This window comes from Mastigoproctus giganteus, chromosome 1 (assembly GCF_048544385.1).
Source record: "Mastigoproctus giganteus isolate SK-2022 chromosome 1, ASM4854438v1, whole genome shotgun sequence".
Lineage (NCBI taxonomy): Eukaryota > Metazoa > Arthropoda > Arachnida > Uropygi > Thelyphonidae > Mastigoproctus > Mastigoproctus giganteus.
Genome location: NC_143575.1, coordinates 151,537,290 through 151,560,705, shown reverse-complemented (window position 1 = coordinate 151,560,705; position 23,416 = coordinate 151,537,290). Strand labels below are relative to the sequence as shown.

The following is a 23,416-nucleotide window of genomic DNA, read 5'->3' as shown; positions in this document are numbered from 1 at the left end:
GCATCATCAAAATTCTGAAAAATCTGCAACAATTCCATTGAATACAATCTCCCATTATTTGATTTTGGTGGATCCATCATCACAGAAAGACAAATGATACTGAAACTGAAGAATAGCAATGGCGTACTTATAAACAGCAGAGAAAGCATAATTCAATTAGCAGAAAACTACTATAAAGAGTTATACAAGGAGCGAGGAAATGATGCCAGCAGTGGGGAAAATGGATCGCAAATTAGTAACACATACAACATACCTGATATCCTTCCTGATGAGGTAGAACATGCGTTGAATAAAATGAAGAACAAGAAAGCCCCAGAGGAAGATGAAGTCACTGTCGAGTTGTTAAAATTGGGAGAAAGAGACTTGACACAAAACTGGCAAGACTCTTCACAAAATGCATTAGAAAAGGTGTGACGCCTAAGGATTGGAATAATGCAATCATAGTTTTGCTGCATAAGAAAGGAGATAAATAAGAAAATGGAAATTATAGACCGATTAGCTTGTTATCCCACATCTACAAGTTGTTCACAAGGGTCATTACTAAGAGATTACAAAAAATACTTGATGAGAATCAACCAAAAGAGAAAGCTGGCTTTAGGACATGTTTCTCAACTATGGATCACCTTCATGTAATATCACAGCTAATGGAAAAAGCAAATGAATATAAAACACCATTATGCCTGGCATTTGTGGATTATGAAAAGGCATTTGACTCCATACAGCATAAGGCAATGTTTCAGGCACGAAGAATGGAAAGACAAGCCATAGATACCCCATATATTATGATTTTGAAGAAAATATGAGAATGCTACCTCCTTTATAAGACTAGACAAAGACAGTAGCAAACTGAAAATTGAAAAAGAAGTTCGACAAGGAGACAATATCTCCGAAGTTGTTTACTGCTGCCCTTGAAGAAGCTTTCAGAAGATTAGCATGGCCGCAGAAAGGAGTCAATGTGAATGGAGAGTACCTAAATCATTTACGATTTGCAGATGACATTGTGGTCATAAGCCATGATCCCAAAGAATTAGAGGAAAATCTTAATCAGCTATGCAGAGTTAGTAAGGATTTTGGACTAAAAATGAATATGGCTAAAACAAAAGTAATGATGAACAAGTATGCCACAGAAAGGGATATGATTGAAGGAGCAGTAATTGAAAAGGTAGAGTCATATATACTTATCTGGGACAAGTCATTAGCTGTAATAATAATTAAAAAATGGCTGGAAGTCAAGAGAAGAATAAATTTGGATGGATAGCATCAGAAAATATAGTCATATACTGAGGAGCAATATCCCAATTTGTCTGAAACGGAAAATAATGAACCAATGTATACTCCTCACCATGACTTATGGAAGTGAAACGTGGGCACTCACCAAAAGAATGGAAGAGAAGCTAAGAACTACACAGCGAAGAATGGAACGATATATATTAGGAATCAGATTCTTAGAAGAAGAGAAACACATGGATTAGGCAGCAAACTCAATTAAAGGACATTCTTATCAAAACTAATGGTTGGTCTTGGGCAGATAGCTATGACAGATGGACTAAGAAAATAACAGAATGGTACCAGAGATACAACAATGGAGATGGATAGATGAAATTCATGAGTTTATGGGTAGTAAATGGATGGCCATTGCACAAAACAGAAAGAAGTGGAAAGTTGCTGGAGAAGCCTTCATCCTGCAGTGGATTGAAAATGGATGATGATGATGATGACTGATGAGCAATATCCCAATTTGTCTGAAACATAAAATAATGCATCAATGTACTCCCCATCATGACCAAAAGAATGGAAGAGAAGCTGAAAACTAGACAGTGAAGAATGGAATGGATTATATTAGGAATCAGACTGTTGGATAAGAAGGGAAACACGTGGATTAGGCAGCAAACACAAGTAAAGGACATTCTTATCAAAACTAAAGAAGTGAAATGGACATGGGCAGAACACATATCTCGGAGATATGACAGGTGGACTAAGAAAATAACAGAATAGTACCCAAGAGGAGCTAAAAGAAAATGTGGAAGATAAGAACAGAGATGGACAAATGAAATTCAAGTGTTCTTTGCATATTTCCAGTTCCTTCTGTTTTGTGCAATGGCCACAAAACAGAAGGACTGGAAAGTTGCTGGAGAGGCCTTCATCCTGCAGTTGATTGAAAATGGCTGATGATGATGATGGATCCATCATTAGACTTTCAAGGAGCTAGTGCTTTTGTTTTCTCTGGCTTAGTTGTGCTTTGCATGAGCATTGGCCTGTGTCCAAATCTTACTCAATAAAAAAAAAAAAAAAAAAAAAAAAATGAGAATTGACTTACCAGATGCTACCTCCACATCCATTTGCTCTGGGCTTGCAGGTGGTAGGTTTGATGGATTTTCTTTCCCACTTTGCTTTTGTTTATGAAAGGGTGGAGAGCAGTAGGAGGTGCTGAAATAGGGGTAGGAAACCTATGTACACTCAAAAGGGTTTCAAAAAAGGCATTTCAGTCTGCATTCCAATGAATTCTGAGAGCCTTTTCTGAGACAATTTTGAGTTTTCAATATTGCCAGTCACCTAGGACTGGCAATATTGAGTGTACATGGATTTCTCGGTAGCTACTGACTACACAACTTTGCTTGCTCTTTGAACAGATGTTAAACTATGCTTTGTAACCTCTGGATTTCCTTTGCTCTGCTGCTTAAGCTCGAGAGTATGCCAATTGCCCTCCCTGAGAATTGACATTTTTGGTTTTGCAGTCATCTTTGGCTTTGTTCTCATGATCTTTAGTGCCACACTGAGCACAGACAAGAATTCCATGACAGGCAGCAATATGAAAATATCCATATTTTTGACATTTAAAAACAGCAGATTGGATGTGGCATGTATGGCCTTACTGTGCAAACTACTGAAAAAGTCAGGATGATTCTCATTAGAACCAGATTTCGATCCCAGGATACAAAAATTCTTTTGGCTGTCATTACCCCCTGGGATTTTAGTACAGTGCAGATTTCCAGATTTTCTCATGATGAATTAAGTGTTTTATGCAGTGTTACAGCAATAGATATTCCTCCAATAGCAGGAGCTTGGAAAAGCTGCTCTGAGTGTCTTATTTTTTATTTCAATTAAGAAAACTCAAGTACAAAATGTCTTAACTAATTTGGGAGAACCTGCCAATCCCTCTAGATCCTTCTATATAAAAAAAATGGGGGCATCTTTCCAATAGGTTCTCGGTGTTGGACTGCATAATCAGGAACCTAGGTATCCTGATGCTACTTTTGCTCTGGGCTTCTCTGCAGCAATAACATCTGACTAAAGGTCAGTCTTCAGGAAGGGACCACTGCTGGATCTCTAGAAGAATTTACATTATCAGCATTTGTGAGAATTTTAATTAGTTTCAGTGCCCTGGCTGGCTTCCCACCTACCACGGATCCCAAAGGGATGCGTATTACCCAGGCACCATGCCTGCATCTCTATCAGCTTGAATCCTGTCCCTTGAACCATGAAGATAAGGGTATGGAATCAAACACTGCTAATCCTTAGAGACAAACCCTACTAGCTGACTGCACCAGGGCCAGTCATTCCAGAAAATCTTTCTTGTCAAAGCAGGCATTAAAGTGGTGTGTTCAAAATGAGCACCAGGATTCCCCCCCATCTTTGAAATAATATCTTTTATTTCATTCTTATTTTTTTGCTATGCTTTTATCAAGTAAAACATGTATGAGAAATAATGATATACCATGCAAAATTCCGAGGGACATGCGCAGGTAGTTTTTTAAAAGATTTAGCCAATTTTGGCATGCACCTTTAAAGAGGTTTGCCACGCCTGGACTACGCTATTTCATTCTTCTAATAGTCTGCCTAAATGTGAGCCATGCCATTTACTGACTACAAATATGCTTAAAACTGTGCACTTGTATTATATATTATTTCATCAAACTATGGAAATATTTTATTTTAAAAATATCTGTAACAATTTCAATACAACTTTTATTGTCCATAGATATTAAGTATTATTAATATAATGACATTTTTAAAATAAAGCGTAAATATCATAGCTTCAGTATATTTTTTTAATCAGAATCATTTTAGGGGTTATTTAATCTTGCACATAAAAATGATAATAGATACAATTTACCAGCAGACTTTCTGGAGGATACACAATAAAGTGACGAAGAGTAAAGCCAAAATCTCCTTTTTCCTTGTACAAGGTAATAGTCCGAGAATTTGATCGGGAACGATCCTTACATTTCCCAACTTTGTTGTGTGTCTGGGTCGTAGAACCCTAAAAATAAAAAACATAGAGAATTTTTAGAGGCATAACAATAATTTAGTTGTCTTATTAAGTATTGTTATGGCTGAATAACTAAGTTATTCAATGATGAATACTCTAGGACAGTGTTTCCCAAACTGGGGTCCGCAAATCCCTGGGGGACCATAGGCCAGATCCAAGGGGTCCACAAAACGGTGGCCGACCATATTATTATATGAAAATGTTATATATAGGAGTTTGTAAACTTTTTTTGATTTTTGAAGGGATCCATAAACTTTTCTTAATTTTTGAAAGGATCCATGGATCTCAGTAGTTCTGGGGACCACTGCATCCAAGGACATGTATATTCATAGCAAATGCAAACTTAAAGTTTACATTTTGCTATCTAAAGGAGAAATCAGTTCACAAAACAGAGAGAGAGAGAGAGAGAGAGAGAGAGAGAGAGAGAGAGAGAGAGAGAGAGAGAGTGTGTGTGTGTGTTTTGGTTTTTTTTTTTTAGGAGCATTAGCAACTAAGGCCATATTGCTCCGGGAATATGCGGTGGTCATTCCCTGACCTTTCCGCATCCTCCATATTTGGTGGTGACGGGCTCGAACCCCGGTCTAATCAAGAAGCATGTGCTACGCACTGCTACTCCGGCCCACCTGGCTACAGAGGCACCAGTGAGTAAGTGAGTGAGTGTGTGTGTGAGTGTGTGTGTGTGTGTGCACGCATGTTTTTTATAAACCTTATATATAGTTAGTATAAAATGAGAAAAAAATGACCTATCATATGGAAATATAAGCTAATTAACCTTAAAAGTTATATGGTAAATGGCAAGACAGAGGACCTGTCATGTAAATCTTAAATTTACATGCCTGCAGTCTATATATCTATCTTATATCTTTAATTTTACATTATTTCATATAATTTTTTTGCCTCCCCAAAACTATATTTTGATGTAATTATATTTTTCCATGGCAATGTGAACCCAATAACACACTATTTTTTTACACCGATATTATATAGTTAATTATCAAAACCCATAAGGATTATGCCTAGTGCATTTAATTTTCCAAATACATTACCACCACACCCTTCTGGCATCTCTCATAATGTGGATATAACTTCGCAACTGAGATGGCTTGTTGTATTACCTGGGTACCTGCCCGCCCACTGATGACGAAGCCAAAAAGCTTCGAAACGATCGTCTGGGTGGTGGTACCGCTGAAAATAAATAACAGTAGTCTTCTCTACTAGAGAAGCGTTATTTATTTGAAGTAATTCAATAGTAGCTATCTTGTTGTGAAGACAACCACATTATGAGATACATTTAAAACGATGCCTCCTACGCTACAATCGTAGCTCAAATATATGGGTTAACTATGGTGTATTTACACCGATATTATATAGTTAATTATCAAAACCCATAAGGATTATGCCTAGTGCATTTAATTTTCCAAATACATTACCACCACACCCTTCTGGCATCTCTCATAATGTGGATATAACTTCGCAACTGAGATGGCTTGTTGTATTACCTGGGTACCTGCCCGCCCACTGATGACGAAGCCAAAAAGCTTCGAAACGATCGTCTGGGTGGTGGTACCGCTGAAAATAAATAACAGTAGTCTTCTCTACTAGAGAAGCGTTATTTATTTGAAGTAATTCAATAGTAGCTATCTTGTTGTGAAGACAACCACATTATGAGATACATTTAAAACGATGCCTCCTACACTACAATCGTAGCTCAAATATATGGGTTAACTATGGTGTATTTACACCGATATTATATAACTATTTTTTTAGTAATTCATTCCAAGACTTCAGAAGTTGAAATTTTTGCTACATAACTAAGCTATTTTTCTCTCTAAAAGGTGATTTTTATAATGGAAATTGCATTAGTTTTATAAAGAACATTTAATACCATATTTTCCAGTATTCAGTATACCACATGCCTGTTATCTGAAAAAAAGTCACCATAAAATTGTAGTATGTCTTATATATCGAAATAAACATTAAATCGTGATACAATACAGATTTAAAAAAGACAAAAAGATAAAAAATGCTGATGGTGTCATAATTTTACTAATTTCCCCACCCAGCAAAATGCAGTTTAAAATGATAATTGATAATTTAAAAACATTAAAAAACAAGAATGTAATTTTCATTTAACTTACACCAGAAAAGCTGTTTCAATGGTAGTGTGGTAAGGAAGTTGATGATGGTGGAGAAGAATCTTCTACCATCAAGATAACCTTCAGGATCTGGTGTTCTTTCCGATCGCTGCTTCTTTCTACTTATGGTATAAAAACTGTCCCAAGTGGTTTGTTTTTGGCACTTTCTCTGAAGATTCTCGAAATCACTTAACACTCGATCTTCAAATCTGCAAGTCATCAATTCAGTGGTTTCAATATCTGGGTTTTTTCTTACATTTTGCTATTCCAATTTTGCTATTATAATTTCTTAAGTTGTTGCTACATGGTCATCCTCCTGATGTTCCTCCTCTCCACTGTCATGCTCACTCATTTGCTCTAATTCCTGGAGCTCTGTTGTCATGGTGCTCTACATCGACCTCAAGAACCAAGGACTTGTCAAGAATGATAATTTTCTGCTCTAGAGCACCTTCAGCTTCAAATCCTTCAAAATCATAGATGACTGAAGGCCACAGATTCTTCCAGGCTGCATTGAGGCACCAAGCAGAAACTTCATTCCAAGAATTCGTAATAATTTTTACACAGTCTAAGATGTTAAACCTGGTCTTACAGAATTCCTTTAAGGTGATGGCTCTATATCCTGAAGTCTCTTCAAAGCACTTGTCAAGCATCTTCTTCATGTACATTTTTTAAAGTCGGCAATCACTTGCTGATCCATCGGCTGAAGCAGAGCGGTGGTATTGCGTTTGAGAAATTTGACAGTAACAAAGCCAAATTGCTCCTCCAGAGTTTGGGAAAGTTCGGGATCATGGCCTGGAGCATTATCCAAAAGTAACAGTGCCTTTAAAGGAAGTTTGTTTTTTTCTAAGTAACTTTTTACTGAAGGATAAAATCTTAAAATACTCATTCACTGAAGAAGTGTCCTGTCACCCAGGACTTCTTGTTACACCACTAGAAGACATCCAACCTGCTTTTGATGACCGTTTGCTGTTTAAACACTCTTGGAGTTTCTGAGTGGTAAACCAACATTGGCTTAAGTTAAAATCTCCAGAGGTATTGGATACCAATAGCAGAGTAAGCTATCCTTCATAAGCTTATGTCCAGGCAACGAGGCATCTTCTTTTGTGATGTATGTCTGTCTGGGTATACAACACAAAATAACCATCCTTCTCAACGAGCTCTTGAAACTCCACCTTAAAGTTTTCAGCTGCTTCCTGATCAGCAATACAAGCTTCTCCATAGCTAATGACACTTTTAATATCAGACCATTTTATAAAACAGTCGAACCAACCTTTGCTGGTTTTAAAGTCCCCACATCACGTATCACTAGTTGAAGGTGTTTTAGCTGTTGTTGTTGTTATTTGGTTTTAAGGAGCATTAGCAACTAAGGCCATATTGCTCCAGAGATATGCGGTGGTCATTCCCTGACCTTTCTGCATCCTCCATATTTGGTGGTCACGGGCTCGAACCCTGGTCTAATCAAGAAGCATGTGCTATGCACTGCTGCTCCTGCCCACCTGGCTACAGAGGCACCCCAGTGTTTTAGCCTTTGTCATCAAAAATCTGCTTTGCACATTTGCAAATGTATTGTCCAGGAACTGTATCACCCCTTCATTTGTTTTTCTTTTATAGACAGCAACAAAAACCTTTCCATTTCTACAATCCTTTCTCTGCCTTTTTGGACTGTGTTAGATTCATCACTTACTTTCTTTTTTACTTTCTTTTTTCTTTACTCACTATAGTAGAAATGGCTGGGAAAAACCATATTCACACACCAGTGAACTAATTTTAGCACTACATCATGCTTTTTCACTATTTCTCGTTTAATATTATTTTAATTGAAATTTTCTTCTTACTGCACTTATTACGAGCTATATTATCAGTTTACACAAATTTAATACTTGTCAAATAAGCACAACACAAAAATCAATTCAACTAAAGGATGCAAAAACAAAACATGCAGTCAACATGTTTACAAATGCTGCTATTGGCTAAGAGGAAGGATCACGTGGCCCTTCCTCTCAGCCAATAGTAATGATTATCTCTTACGATTGTCTCCGACCAGACTGGTCCAGTTGGAGACAAATGTAAGCCCATTGTAAAGTGAAATAAAAAACCCCAGGAGGCTCACGTCTGGTGAGTATGGGCTTGGCATACCCAGGGTCCTGAGCTGGATATCATCATTCTTCTCTTTCTTGGTGATTCCCTTCTACTTCTCTCTCTCTCTCTCTCTCTCTCTCTCTCAGGGTAATTCAGAATTTTTTTTTTTTTTTGCTTGTTGTAGCATAAGCCTCAAGGCTTCCTTGCACCATATGGCTAATAATAATAAGTAGCTGCTTTATAGAATAAAATTTCAATAAACTAATTCAAATCATTAAAATGCACTACACTTTCCCAGTTATCATATGTTTGGTTATAAGAATCAATTTTGAATGCCTTTGTGATATTTTTCAAAAGCACATTTGTGGAGGTCACTACCATAAACAATAAAAATAATTTGCAGTTTCTAGTTTATTGGGCTTTTTGCTTAGTGCAATCTATTATAAACAGGTAGTAAATTGGCAATTAAATTGTACTTTTAACTATACATATAACCACTTAGGTTACGGAACATAAATAATTAGTAAAAATAAATAATTAATACATAACTTGATACGGAAGTTATATAAAGGGATTTCGTAGATAACACTCGTTACTGAAACGCAATACAGCATATCCGGAATTCGATAGCATTAGCTTTGTATAGTATAGTGCATAATATAATATTGTCAATTAATCAGTACATCTATTAATCTTGTTAAACTTCATTGTCAATTAAATTGTACTTTTAACTATATATATATAACGACTTAGAGTACAAACGTAACAAATAATTAATACATACTTGATACGGAAGTTATATAAAGGGAACTCGTAGATAACACTCGATACTGAAAAATAAATATAGCGTTATAACTGTGTTAAGATACAAGTTTAAGGTTTTAATTTTGTTCTGAAATTGTAATTTTATTGACATTTAAATCGAAATCATGACTCTGACCAGAGCAGCAAAGCAAAAGGCACAAGCTAATGGGAGTGCTGTGACTCAGGGGAGAACTGAGGGGGGCGGTTGCCCTCTGAATCACAGCCTTTTAAGATGCACTGTTTGCTAGATGTTTGCGGAGCAATCGGGTACGGGACATGATACTGCCATGGGGGATGTCTTTGTGTGTGCACGATGCAAGGAGTGCAAGGAAATTAGGCGACAACTCGGCGTTGTTATGGGCCTATATGAGACCTTGAAGGACAGGGTGGATGCCCTCGAAGGAAATAAATTGAGGGGCCCCATCAAGCTCTCAGCTGCCCACATCAACGCCAGAGCTTGGACTTGGTCATCTTGCAACACAGAGGCAGCCCCCAAGGCAGAATGCGCTGGTCCAACAGGAACTAATAGTTGTTGGTGACTCAATTGTCAGTGAAACGGGGAACATGCTTTCTAAAAAGGATAGGTGGAACAGGACCAGGGTATGTCTGCCAGGGGCAAAGGATGATGACGTTGTAGAGCAGATATCATCTTTTAAGGGCACAAAAGGTGATATAGTTCTACACGTTGGCACTAATGATATTAAGAGTAGGAGACCAGAGGAATTACTTAACAAGTACAGGTCACTGTTGAAAAAAAGCCGTGAAGTACGGTTGAATTTGAAAGTGTCTGCAATTCTGCCCAGACACGATAGGAGGGAGTATATGATGAGAGCCTTGTCGATCAATTCGGCCCTGGAAAGATTGTGCAAGGCTCAAGGGGTAGAATTTTTTTCAGCCTGGAATGTACTTGTTAACAGGAGAGATTGCTTCTACAGGGATGGGATACACTTAAATAGAAAGGGTGCAAGAATATTTGCTGATACTATCGAGGCAGTGTTAGGTGGGTCGGAAAACTGCTAGCTTGGGGGGAGACAAAGGCTAATGGATTAACAGTAGCCACTGGCAGAGGTGAAAGAGATTCTTGCACTGCTTCTATTGGAATGAGCAGAAGCCTGAAAAACAAGATGCAGGATATTTCAGAGACTGCTGGAAGTCATTGCGGTACAAGTAAACACATGGGTTGTGTTAGGGTAGCTAAGAATAGAAACAGGTGCATGTATACTTGCGTGTACACCAATGCTAGGAGTTTAGTAAATAAATTTGATGAATTTGAGGTATTACTCAAAACATCAAAGGCAGATATTGTTGGGATATCAGAGGCATTGTGTCACACAGATATAAGGAATCCAGAACTGGAATTTGGGGAGTACAACATCTACAGAAAGGATAGACAGGATAGGAAGGGAGGAGGGGTTATGCTATTAGTTAAAAAAACACATAAAATCCAAGGAAGTGAAGCCAGTCGACATCGATGGACAGGGCAGTGTCGAGTCAGTAAATCAGAGAGTCTTATAATGGGGGATTTTAATTTCCCAGATATTGACTGGAATTTGTGGGTTGGTCACTCACACACTAGCAAGGCTTTTGTGGATTTATTGGATGATTGTTTTCTACACCAGCATGTTCGGGAGGCAACTAGAGGGAGTAATACTCTTGATCTGATTATCATAGTGATTCTTCATGCATTAGGAATCTGCAGATAAAGGAACCACTGGGTGGCAGTGATCACAGTGTGCTGAAGTGGGATTTACTCAAGGAGGTAACTACCATCAGAGGTAAAGGGAAGGGTTTTTGCTTTCGTAAAGGCGACTATGATGGTCTGAGACAGTATTTAAATTCTATACAGTGGGACCAACTGATGATGTTACCAACAGCAAATTCCAAATGGGAAGCATTCAAGGAACTAATCTTGGAAGCTACCAGGCTTTACATACCAACCAAGAAATATTGTTCAAGGTTCAGGCCTAAATCGTTGTCAGATGAACTAATGAGACATATGGCAGAGAAGAAAAATGCATGGGATACATACAAATTAATTAACATGGAAGCCTATGATAGATATAAGTTTCCTTTGTAACCAAGTCACAAAGGAAATTAGGCAGGCATAGGCAGATTATGAGAAATCCTTGGCAAAGGATGCAAAGAAAAACAGAAAAGAGGTCTTTACCTATTTAAACTCAAGAAGGAAAGGGATGAATCAGATTGGTCCATTGGATGTTGATGGTTCAACAGTTGAGGATAAAGCTCAGGTGGCTAACAATCTAAACGAGTATTTTGCATCTACATTCAAACATGAGGAGTTATTCAGGAAGGGGAATGTCGTAGGTGAAGTAAACATTGGCAGTGAGCTAGATGATTTTCTAATAACTGAGAGGAAAGTGGAGGAGAAATTGTTGAGGATAAACATAAAAAAGGCACCCGGGGTGGATGGGATCTATCCAGTTATATTAAAGGAGGCAGCAAAGGAAGTAAGCAAACCCCTAGCCATAATTATGAGAGCTTCTTTGGACTCAGGGGAGGTACCCATGGACTGGAGATGTGCAAATGTAACCCCAATTCACAAAGGAGGATCAAAGGCTGACACAAGTAATTATAGACCTGTTAGTTTAACTTCGGTTCCAGGAAAATTAATGGAGGCACTGGTTAAAGAAGCACTGCAGGATCATCTGGACAAGAATTCAGTTATAGCTCAGACACAGCATGGGTTTGTTAAGGGCAGGTCTTGTCTGACCAATTTGATTGGATACTATGATGTAGTCACAAAAGAACTGGATGCAGGGAATAACTTTGATATTATATATTTGGATCTTAGAAAGGCTTTTGATACTGTTGCGCATGGAAGACTGCTGCACAAATTGGGGAAGTGTATCATTGGAGGCAAATTGCTGCTATGGATAAAGGGATGGTTGAGTGGCAGAAGACAGAGAGTGGTAATCAATGGACACTGCTCAACGTGGACTAATGTTATTAGTGGAGTTCCTCAGGGTTCAGTGTTGGGTCCATTGTTGTTTTCTGTATTTATAAATGATAATGATGATGGTGTATCAGGCTTAATGTCCAAGTTTGCAGACGATACAAAGGTTGGCTGGGTTGTTAAGGACACTACTGATACTATGCTGCTGCAACAGGATCTGGAAAGGTTGAGCAGATGGGCTGAGAGGTGGCAAATGAAATTTAACATTGACAAATGTAAAGTACTACATATGGGAAACAGTAACCCCAGATCAACGTATCAACTCTGTGGTACTACGCTGACAGTGGTAGAGAATGAAAAGGACCTGGGGGTAATTGTGCAGGCAGATATGAAGTTTTCTGAGCAGTGCAGACGAGCTGCAAGAGTAGCTCATGGTGTCTTGTCAATGATATACAGGAATTTTTCTAGCAGGGACAGGGATGTGATTATTCCCTTGTATAAGGCATTGGTCAGGCCACACCTTGAGTACTGTATACAGGTCTGGAGGCCTCATTTCAAGAAGGATGTAGAGCTGCTGGAACGAGTACAGAGAAGGGCAACAAGATTAGTGAATGGCACAAAGGGTTGCTCTTACGAAGAAAGGCTTAAGTTTTGCAAATTACAGAGCCTGGAGACTAGGCATCGGCGAGGTGATCTGATAGAGGTGTATAAGGCTCTGAATGGCTTAAGCATGCTCAATGCCGATGGGATTCTTCCTCTTGCTCAGAATAATCACCTGAGAGGGCATAAATTCAAATTGAGGAAGGACGGATGTCGGATAGATGTGCGGAAATTTGCCTTTAGCCAGCGGGCAGTTGGTTTGTGGAATAGATTTCCATCACTTGTTGTTGAAGTTGATAGCCTAAACAAATTTAAGGCTCAGCTGGACAGGTATTTCGAACGAATGGAGGGGTGAAATGGGAGTAGTGGTTGTTTTTTTTTTTTTTTTTTTTTTGTTTTTTTTTGGCTGATGCTGAATAAGCTTGCTTTCTTGCATCATATGCCTCTACTAATGCTAAACTCGATCTTATTGCATTTGCAATAATACCAATAGCTGGAATTCTGTGCGTTTTTGCATTATTATGATGAAATGTGTTTCCCCTTCGATGAAAACATAAATTTTCAGAATATTCTCTTCATTCCAAGCTTTAAGTTTACAAGCTTTGTAAACTTGTTACTCCATATCTCACTTGCACATATGTGTTAGTTGCAATTTGTGCATGCCATGTTCTTTGTTATTCATTGCTTATCTTTTTTACTGTTTTAAATTTTACAACCCAAAAAAAATGTCAGTGAACAGAATTATCAATTAGTTAGTATGTAGATATTACAGTACCCTAATGTGATATTTTTTTTTAGATATACCCCAATGCATTTCAATTGTAATGAAGCTATTTACATAAATTTATTTTTATTTTGCTAACCTATGGAAAATATTCTTCTGATTTTTGCATATCATTTAATTATTTTAATTGGTAAGGTAATAAAGTGTAAGTTTGTGCTTTATATCTTTACTTTTATAGCCTGTGGATAATGTTCCTCCAATTTTCACAAATTAGAATCTTCATTTAATAGAATTAAAATTCAATTCACAAACGTGATCACAATGACTGGCACTTACTACACATCGTATAGTGAACGGTGTTTTATTATCAAGATTATCAAATGACTGTAAAGTAATTTGATCGTATAGTGAACCAATCGTAAAGCAGGGATTCCCTGTACTTCATGTTAGAAACAGAGGTCACTACATTGTCATCTTGTTGGGAAATTTTGGTGGTTGACACTTAAAAACAATACCAAGATTGTGCAATACATGACAATAAAACCATGTATAATACAGGCTGGCCAGGATTAACGCGTTTAATTCATCCCATGAGTGCATCGTGCAAAATTATAATTCAATAGGAAAAATTATAATCGGTCTGTGACCTTCAGGAATGTCCATAAAGAATTTTAAAAATACCCTTCAAATAACTTTTTAACTGCATACCATGTAAAAGATAATAAAAATAATTATAGAATTAAATGTTTATTGCATAAAATACATAATGAAGAAACTAACTATCTGCTACTGAAATATTTGAACACAGTCATTTGAACAGTTTTGGCTTTCTTTTTTTTTTTTAATTATACAATTTCCGATAGCTTCTCTAGGCCCTGGCAAAATAACATGCTTCTTTCGATGTTAGGATCAATATCCATTACCTTTTGTTTAAGGTTCTCTGTGATACGAAAGATTTCACCTAGTTCTTTTACCGTTATCTCCTTTGCAGTAACATTTTCATCTGGCTCATATTCTTTTTCTTCAGCTTCTTTGTATGCACATTGTTCCCCTATTTGAAGGAGATCGTTGTCACTTAGCTATTCTGAACGCGAATTCAGTGATTTTCAAACATTAGCCGTATCCAAGCCTTTGAAACCAAGGTCATTACCAATATTAGTCATGTCTTCAATAACTTTTTGAAATGCATCTTTGAAGCCAGGAAAATCATTTGTGCAATGGGGTAAAAGATGCTTTCAAACTGCTCTCATATTGCTGGCTGTCACTTCTTCCTGTGCTGCATGAATGTTTTCAATGGCCATTCGTATATTTTTTCCAAAATTCTGGTACAAAAATTGCACTGTCTCCTGTTGTAGTTTCAAGTGCCTGTGCAAATGTTCTATGGAGATAGTAAGCCTTGTAAATTGAAATTGTCCCTTGGTCCATGAGTTGCAATAACAAAGTCATATTCGCCAGTAAAAAAACAACTTTCACATTTTCACTTAAGTCATTTAAGTGCAGAAGGACATCCAGATGCATTATCTAAAAGCAACAGAGTTGTAAAAGAAAGATTATTTTTCTTGCAATAAGCTTCAACTGTTGGAGATGTAAAGATGTAAACCAGTCTTCGAATAGGGCTTTGGTCATCCATGCTTTTTTATTTGAACACAAAATGACTGGAAGAGTTCGATGGCTGTATCTTTTTAAAGCCCTGGGATTTTGTGTACAGTACACAAGAATAGGCTTCAATTTAAAATCACCTTCAGCATTACCTCCTAATAAAAGCGTTAGTCAATCGTTTGAGACTTTATACCCAGGTTGTGATGCTTCATTTGCAGCCAAATAAGTTTTAATTGTCATCCGTTTCCAAAATTGGCCCGTTTCATATACATTAAATATTTGCCGATCATCGTATTCACCATCCTGAATGATTTTTTGAAATTCTGCAGGAAATTTGGCCGTGGAAATAGCAGCTTCCCCTGTTACTATAACATTATGCAGTCCAGCTTGATTTTTTTAAATGTTCAAAACCACCCTGAACTAGCAACAAATATTTCAAGTCTCCCCTTGATATTTTGTTTCTTTGAGCTTAGTAAAAATGTTAATAGCTTTGCTCTGAATATTGTCCTTAGATAATGGAATTCTTTTTTTGATTGCAATCTTCTAACAAAATTGATAAAAGACTTTCCATTTCAATCATTATTGGAGTTCTGTTTCTGGTATTTTGTAAAACAAAAGTTGATAAAACTTTACCTTTCTCTTTATATTCGTCCTTACGGCTCAAGATAGTTCATATGGTAGACTCACTGTATCCTAGATCTCTTACAATTTTCACATGGTTTGCACCACTTTCATGTTTTTTAATAACTTCAAGTTTCAGCTAAAGTAATAACTTTTCGGTTTTTTTTATTGCAATCATGTTGTTTTTCACTCTTTCTTTTATCCATAATTAACAGGGATAAAAATTAGAATTTTTTTGAATACGTCTGCACATGACTTTATTAGCAGGAGACAAACAAGTAACACGTCTACTTCCGATGGTTGGGGAAACACACTGAAGCGGGCAAATGATTGCTTATTGGCCATCAGACGCTTAGCATGTGATTCGAATCCTTTTCAACTATCACATAAAAAAGATGCCATTAACTGGAAATTTGCATCGCAAGCAGTAACTGAAAAACACATTAACCAAACTTGCATTATGCAATGCCTGGCTATAATATTTACTTGTATTTTGTATAATAATACTGACTTATTTCTTTATATATGCATTAATTTTTTTCTTGCCCTTCTTTTCTTTCACTTTTTACTTACTTCTCTTATCTCTACAACTTTTATTTACTTACTTATTAAGTAAATCATTATACAGTAAACCCCCGCTATTCACGGGGATTAAGTTCCTGAGAAATGCCGCGAATACCGAAAACGCGAATACTGAGTTATGGCTCCTATAGTATGAAATATATAAGAAATGAAATATATATTTCATATATATGAAATACTCTTATATGAAATATATAAAGAAAACTAGTCTAAAATTTTGTCTATGTTTGTATTATATGTACCTTCATAATATGACTATGTACATAATACAGTACATAGTGAAATGCAAGCATATGGCATCGAAAGGAAAATAAGAAACAATTTAATATTAAATGTAATATTTATTAGAAATTTCAAACAAATCTTTCAATCCAGTGCCTTTGCTATAGCTAAAAAACTTATCCCGCCAGTGCTATCACCAGATTCGCTAAAATGTTGATAAAGGAGTTTTGCCTTTTCACGAATGATGAGTGAACTTAACAGAATTTTATTTTGAGTTTGGTCTTCTTATCCACAGATTTAAAGCTTTTTCCATTTTTTCTAATTTAACATCACGAGTTTCAGAGCAAATTTTTGAAGCAATTAGCGCGTTTTCACGGACACTACGGCGGATTTTTTCTTCCAATTTTTTGATTGATCGTACCGTTGACTCATTGATTTTATAATGTTTTGCCACTGAGGAGACACTTTCACCATTAGAAATTTTGTCTTATAACTCAATTTTATTCGCTAATGTCATCACCTTCTTTGATATTTTCACATTTCCCTTGTTATTCGTAGTCATATTTTTGTACGGGTCAGAAAGAACTTGTCCACAATAAAGTCACTTTCTTCCGTTAACACACTCGAAAAAGTCAAGTCTGTTTTACACTACAAAATGTAGATTTATCACTTTTGTAAGCATATCAATTTATAAATTGATAAATTTATAAGCATATAAATTAAAAGCAAATGACGAAATCTTCCATGACAAGCGCATAACACATACTGAACAAGGATTAGCGAGAAACATCCACGCTTGAGATTTTGTCACCCCTCTCCCCCCACCCACTGAGCGCTGTTTTGACAGGGAAAGATAATTTTAGCCACGCCCATGTTTTTTTTATGGCGGAAAATGTTCACAGCGCTTTAAAATTCGCATTTTTTTAGGTTTCATTTTATATTAAATCAGCGACCACGAATACGCGAAACCGCGAATGCAGATACTGCGAATAGCGGGGGTTTACTGTACTATTATGGTCATTAGGTCCTTTCTGGCTATCAGTTACCTTTGTCAATAATCAATTTCCTTTTTTCATACTCCTTCTCCCATTAATCTTTACAAAATAGGGGCTCACATCTTGTGAGTATGGCTTGGCATACCCAGGGTCCTGAGCTGGATATCATCATTCTTTTTCTTGGGGGATTTCTTTCTACTTTTGTCTCTCTCTCTCTCTCTCTCTCTCTCTCTCTCTCAGGGTAACTGAGGAATTTTTTTTTTGGCTGGTGCAGCATAAGCCTCAGGCTTCCTTGCACCATATGGTTAATATAATAATAATAAAATATCACATTACTGGATTGAATGTTTGTAACTCTAAATGAAGTCAAACAGGTAAACTGAAATAGCACAGAGATAATTTTTGAAATCTCTATGATTACCCATAGCCAGCCTCTTCAGATTCATAACTTCAAACTGCATTATTTTGGAGTATCAGAAGTTCTCAAGAACCCTTGAATAATTACTTTTATTGGTAACTTTCAGAGGCATATATCAGCTAGCATTAACTCTCACTGCATCTGCTGTACCAGATAATAACTAAAGGTAATTAAAGGAATCAAAGTAGTGTGCATAAAAGAGGACACTACTCACATTATGCAGTATGAAGGATATAATCTCCCTATATATAACCCAAAATTTCATCAATTCATACAAACATCTCTCCCTATTCAAAAAAAAAAAAAAAAAAAAAAACTTCTATTTCATCTAAACCAAAGCATCATGAATAGTCAAAGTTATCTACAGAAAGAACTAAACCTCCCAAAAAATTTCCTAATTTACTTCCCAAATATATGTGGGTTCACTTCCATTTGAATGATGTACATTTTCATCTTTGATCTGCTACTCCCCAATTAATTTTTCTAGTAGAATCTCATCACTTTCGTCAATCATGCCTCACCTAGGCTTCCCTAACTACTTGCTCTACGAGTTCTTTCATTTCAAAGATGGTATTTTGTATGTCCACTCTGATAGCCCTTTAAGAGACTTCTTAATCCAAAAACTGTTCTTTCTGAAGTCCTCTGGCTTAAAATCTCTTCATCCCATTTTGTCAAATTCATTTGCACTCAGAAACTTTAACTTATTTTCTTTGAAATACTACTTTCTCTAATGTGTTTTTCCTAACTGAGAGGAAAATGGAAGAGAAATTGTTGAAAAATTTCTAAACAGTAAACTGGGTCTGTGAAAGTAGAAAATTGAAGAGCCAGCTACAATTTTATACTTGCACAGCTGACCCAGATTCAGAGGCTTCTGTGATTACTAGTGACCCTTAATTTTTTTTTCCTCAATGCATGAAATGAATATTGCTTTGTGTGTGTGTGCGCTTACCTTAGACCTGTGTAGCTGTTGGCATACAAAAATAATTAATGATTACTAGGGGGCTCTGTCCCCTGCCCGTCAACCCGTGCATGTTTTTTTAATTAAAATGTAGAGGCATGACAGAGTAAGTTGAATCTTTTCTAAGTAAAAGACACCCCTGTCGAAACAAACTGATCAATACAAAATCTAATAAGGAAATCCTATGTAATTAATTACCTGTGCATTTGTAGTGATGTCATTGCCCCACCCACTTGTACCACGTGATTCGCATCCTTCTCCCATTGGCTACCCCACCACGCAGCATTCTCAAGGTCAAATAAATATCACTATGTAATTATTTACCTGCGTTTACATAGGTCACTTAGGAAAAGGCCTTTTGCTTCTGGTTCCATAATGCATGAGAAATACGGTTGCATCCGAAAGAGCAGGACTAAAATATTTACAAAATATTAAACTATTTACAAATATACAAACTATATCGGGTCTCTTCATCAGCTGACATTAAAATGGAACATCTAATGATGCCAGGCATGATCATGTGTGTGTGGTATGGTTGTTTATTGGCGCATTAGCTGCTATGGCTATAGTGCGCCTATTCCTAAGAGTATTATAAAATAATCTAGTTTAAATTAGTTTCAGTTTTGAAGTCTATTATATAAGATGATACACTCCAATTTGTTTTAAAAAGCAGAAAAGTTCGTTAACATTTGCGTCCTCTCCAACGACATGGTATAATGTCAATGGTTCGCGACGATTAGCCAGATTTTGAAATATTGCAGCTCGATGTTGTTGATACTGTGGACAGTCAATCAGAATGTGTTTCACTCTTAGATGTTCTAAGCAGTGTGGACACTGAGGAGGATCATCGCCCATTAGTAGATGGAGGTGAGTCAGATGGGTGTGTCCTATTCTCATTCGTGTGAGTACCACTTCTTCCCGCCGCACTGTCTGATTGCTGGAGTGCCAGAACTTTGGGTATTGTTTCAGCTGGAAAAGTTTGTTATTCCTTTGGTTATGCCATAATTCTGTCCACTGTGCAATGCATGCTGCTTGAATTAAGATATTATAATCGGGCGCTGGAATAGGGACAGAAGTTAGGTCTGAACTTGGACTTTTGGCAGATATATCAGCCACTTCATTCCCTTTTATGCCTGAATGTGCTGGAATCCAGCAAAACTTCACTAGTTGTTGACGATCATTAATCTGCAATAACAAACTCCTGATTTTCATTACAATATGGTGATTCTTTTGAGATGTATTTTGCATTGCTTTAATTGAGCTGAGAGAGTCAGTATAAACTATATATTTTTCAGATGGATGTAGAGTCAAATTTTATAGAGCTAACTGTATTGCATACAGTTCTGCTGAAAAGTTGCTATACTCAGGTGGAAGAGAAGCTGATATGATAGCAGAGGGAAACACTGCTGCTGCTCCAACTGTTGACAGAGATTTGGAACCATCCGTATATATCGGCAAGAAGTCAGCATAATTTTGAATATGGCTAGCATGGAGTTGTTGCATAGTCACAGCCGGTAGACAATTCTTTCCCCAATGAAGAAAATAGGTATCACAGGTCAGTTGAGGAAAGGTAGTCCATGGTGGATGAGAGTAATTCTTTATCTGTTGCCTATTGTGGAGAGGAACATTCCAGTTCTGTGATATTTCAAGGAGCCGTAGGCCAGCTGGTTGGATTTTACTTGGTTTATTACTGTAGAGATTAACCAGTGGTTGATTAAAAAGGTATGGCTGAATAGGATGCGAATAGCAAGTTTGTATTTTGGCTGCATATTTAAGTAATAACATTTTTCTACGAAGATGCAAAGGGGGCTCATGAGCTTCAATGTATAGGCTCTGAGTTGGGGATGTCCTGTATGCACCAATTGCAATCCGCAGTGCATTATGTTGAATAGGTTCCAGCCAGCGTAGCACACTCCTTCGGGCAGAATCATAAATTGGAGCACCATAATCTAAACGGGATCTAATTAGTGCTCTATATAAGAGCAACAAAGTTGTACGGTCTGCTCCCCAAGAGAGGGCAGATAAAGCTCTTAACATGTTGATCTTTTTAAGACAGGCAGTACGTATTAATTTAACATGCTCAAAGAAATTGAGCTTACTGTCCAGGATTAGTCCTAAGAATTTCATATTGCTGGCAATCGGAATGATGGAATTTGAAATCCGAAGTTCAGGATCTGCATGCAATTTGCGTTGACAGCAAAAATGGATCGCAGCTGTTTTCTGTTGGGAAAGACGATATCCATTGAGCTCAGCCCACTTTTGAACTTTATTGAGGGACATCTGCAATTGCCTTTCGATAGATCTCATGTTCTGAGAATGGCAAGAAATAGCGAGATCATCAGCATACAGGTAAGCCTCTACAGTATTTGGGAGTACTTTTGTAATGGAATCAATTCTAAGGGCAAACAAGGTTGCACTCAAAACTGACCCTTGCGGTACTCCTTCTTCCTGCGAGAATGTAGCAGAAAGGGAATTTTGATATCTCACCTGGAAAGATCGGCTCGTGAGGAAGTTCCTAATAAATATGGGTAGGTTGCCTCGTAGACCAAGATTATATAGGTCACTGAGAATGCCATACCGCCAGGTAGTATCAAATGCCTTCTCTATATCAATGGAGACCATGACAAGGTGTTTGTTTTTCACAAAGGCATTGCGAATTTCAGATTCCGCCTTGATCATCAGATCTAGGGATGACCTGTTTTTGCGAAAGCCATATTGACAATTACTCAGTAGATGTTGAGTTTCAATGACCCAAGTGAGTCGACTATGGATCATTTTTTCCAGAATTTTACCAAGGCAACTTGACAGAGATATTGGTCTGTAACTATTAGAATTGGAGGGATCTTTTCCAGGTTTCAAAAACGCCAAAACTGTAGCATGGTGCCAAGAGGTTGGATAAATATTTTCCAGGAAGACCCGATTAAAAAAGATTAGAAGCAGTTGTAAGTTTTTGTCATCGAGATGCTGCAGCATGACATAGTATATGCCATCTGGCCCAGGGGCACTGTTTCGTGTTGTTCTGATGGCCTGTAAAAGTTCACAATATTGCAGAGGCTGATTATAGGGAAGTGATAGTGAGGTTCGAAAGTTGATAGGTCTCTGTTCGGTGGCGGTCTTAATTTTCTGGAATTTTGGAGTGTAATTTGATGCAGCCGATATTTGAGCAAAGGTTTTGCCTAAGGCATTGGCTATATCTGGAGGCGCAGAGAGTTCTTGCCCATTGCAGGAGAGAATTGGGGAAGGAACAGTTGGAAACTTACCAGAAAGCTGCCTAATTTTTTTCCATATTAGTCTGGAGTCAGTGTTTCTATTGATAGTTGATGCGAACCTAGTCCAAGAATCTTTCTTGGCCTGCTTTTGAATGTAACATGCCTTTGCCCTTAGTTTCTTGTAGCTAATTAGATTAGCTGTGGTTGGAGATCGACGGAATAAATTAAATGCTTTATTTTTTTCCTTCTTTGCTTTTGTGCACTCTTCATTCCACCAGTAGTTGAAATGCCGTCGGGACGGGGGATTTGATAATGGAGTTGAGTACGCATGATCATGTATTAAATAGTGAAGCATGTGCATGAGGTTGGTGAATGTTATGGAAGCAGTTGACTTGCAATGCATCCCACATTGTCAACAGCAAATGTCTGATTCTGCCCAGTAACCCAATTGTGTTTCTTCCATTTAACGTTCACCAACCTTGTGCATTTAACCCCAAGGACTCACATCTGGTGAGGATGGGCTTGGCAAACCAAGGGTCCTGAGCTGAATATCATCATTCTTCTCTTTCTTGGTGATTTCCTTCTACTTCTCTCTCTCTCTCTCTCTCTCTCTCTCTCTCTCTGGGTAATTCAGATATTTTTTTTTTGGCTGGTGCAGCATAAGCTTCAGGCTTCCTTGCACCATATAGGTAATAATAACATACTTCCCTGTCTAATACATGACCACGCCCAGCATCATTTGATGTTCCATTGAACATTTTTTGTATATTAATTTCGGCTGATGAAGGGACATATCGTCCTGATATAATAGAGGCATGATTATAAATAGTTTAGTATTTTGTAAATATTTGTATAGCTTTGTTATAATTTGTATAATAATAACATTATAATGCACTGATCGAAATTTAATCAGGAAATGACCTGTGTAATTATTTACCTGCGCACATTTAGTGATGTAATTGCCCCGCCCTCTTCTCCCATTGGCTCGAATAAATATCATGAGGAGGAAAACTTTTTTAATGTATAGAGAGATAATAATTAATAATAATAATTACATATCATTTTTTACGTGTGAACTGGAAAATAAACAAATAATATGCAATCATAACAATTAGATTAAATAGACTCTACAAATATAAAATTAGATTACGAAGCTATTCATCACAGCTTAACAAATTTTATACACTACAGAGCGAAAATCCAGATAATAATCAATAGACAACTCCTATACATCATTTACTGACAGAAAGACAATGTGATCTCTTATTGGCGAGTTTTAGCAGATA

General features: G+C 37.2%; 1 protein-coding gene across 6 annotated transcripts in view; it reads right to left on the bottom strand.

Annotated features, from left to right (window-relative positions):
• Positions 1-23,416, bottom strand: part of RhoGAP19D (Rho GTPase activating protein at 19D) — a 661,344-nt gene that overhangs the window by 528,471 nt on the left and 109,457 nt on the right. For all 6 annotated transcript variants that reach the window (XM_090374624.1, XM_090374649.1, XM_090374631.1 and 3 more), the window contains one exon: positions 4,115-4,261. In XM_090374624.1, the coding sequence (XP_090230750.1) occupies positions 4,115-4,261 (147 nt within the window). The remainder of the gene's footprint in view (positions 1-4,114; positions 4,262-23,416) is intronic.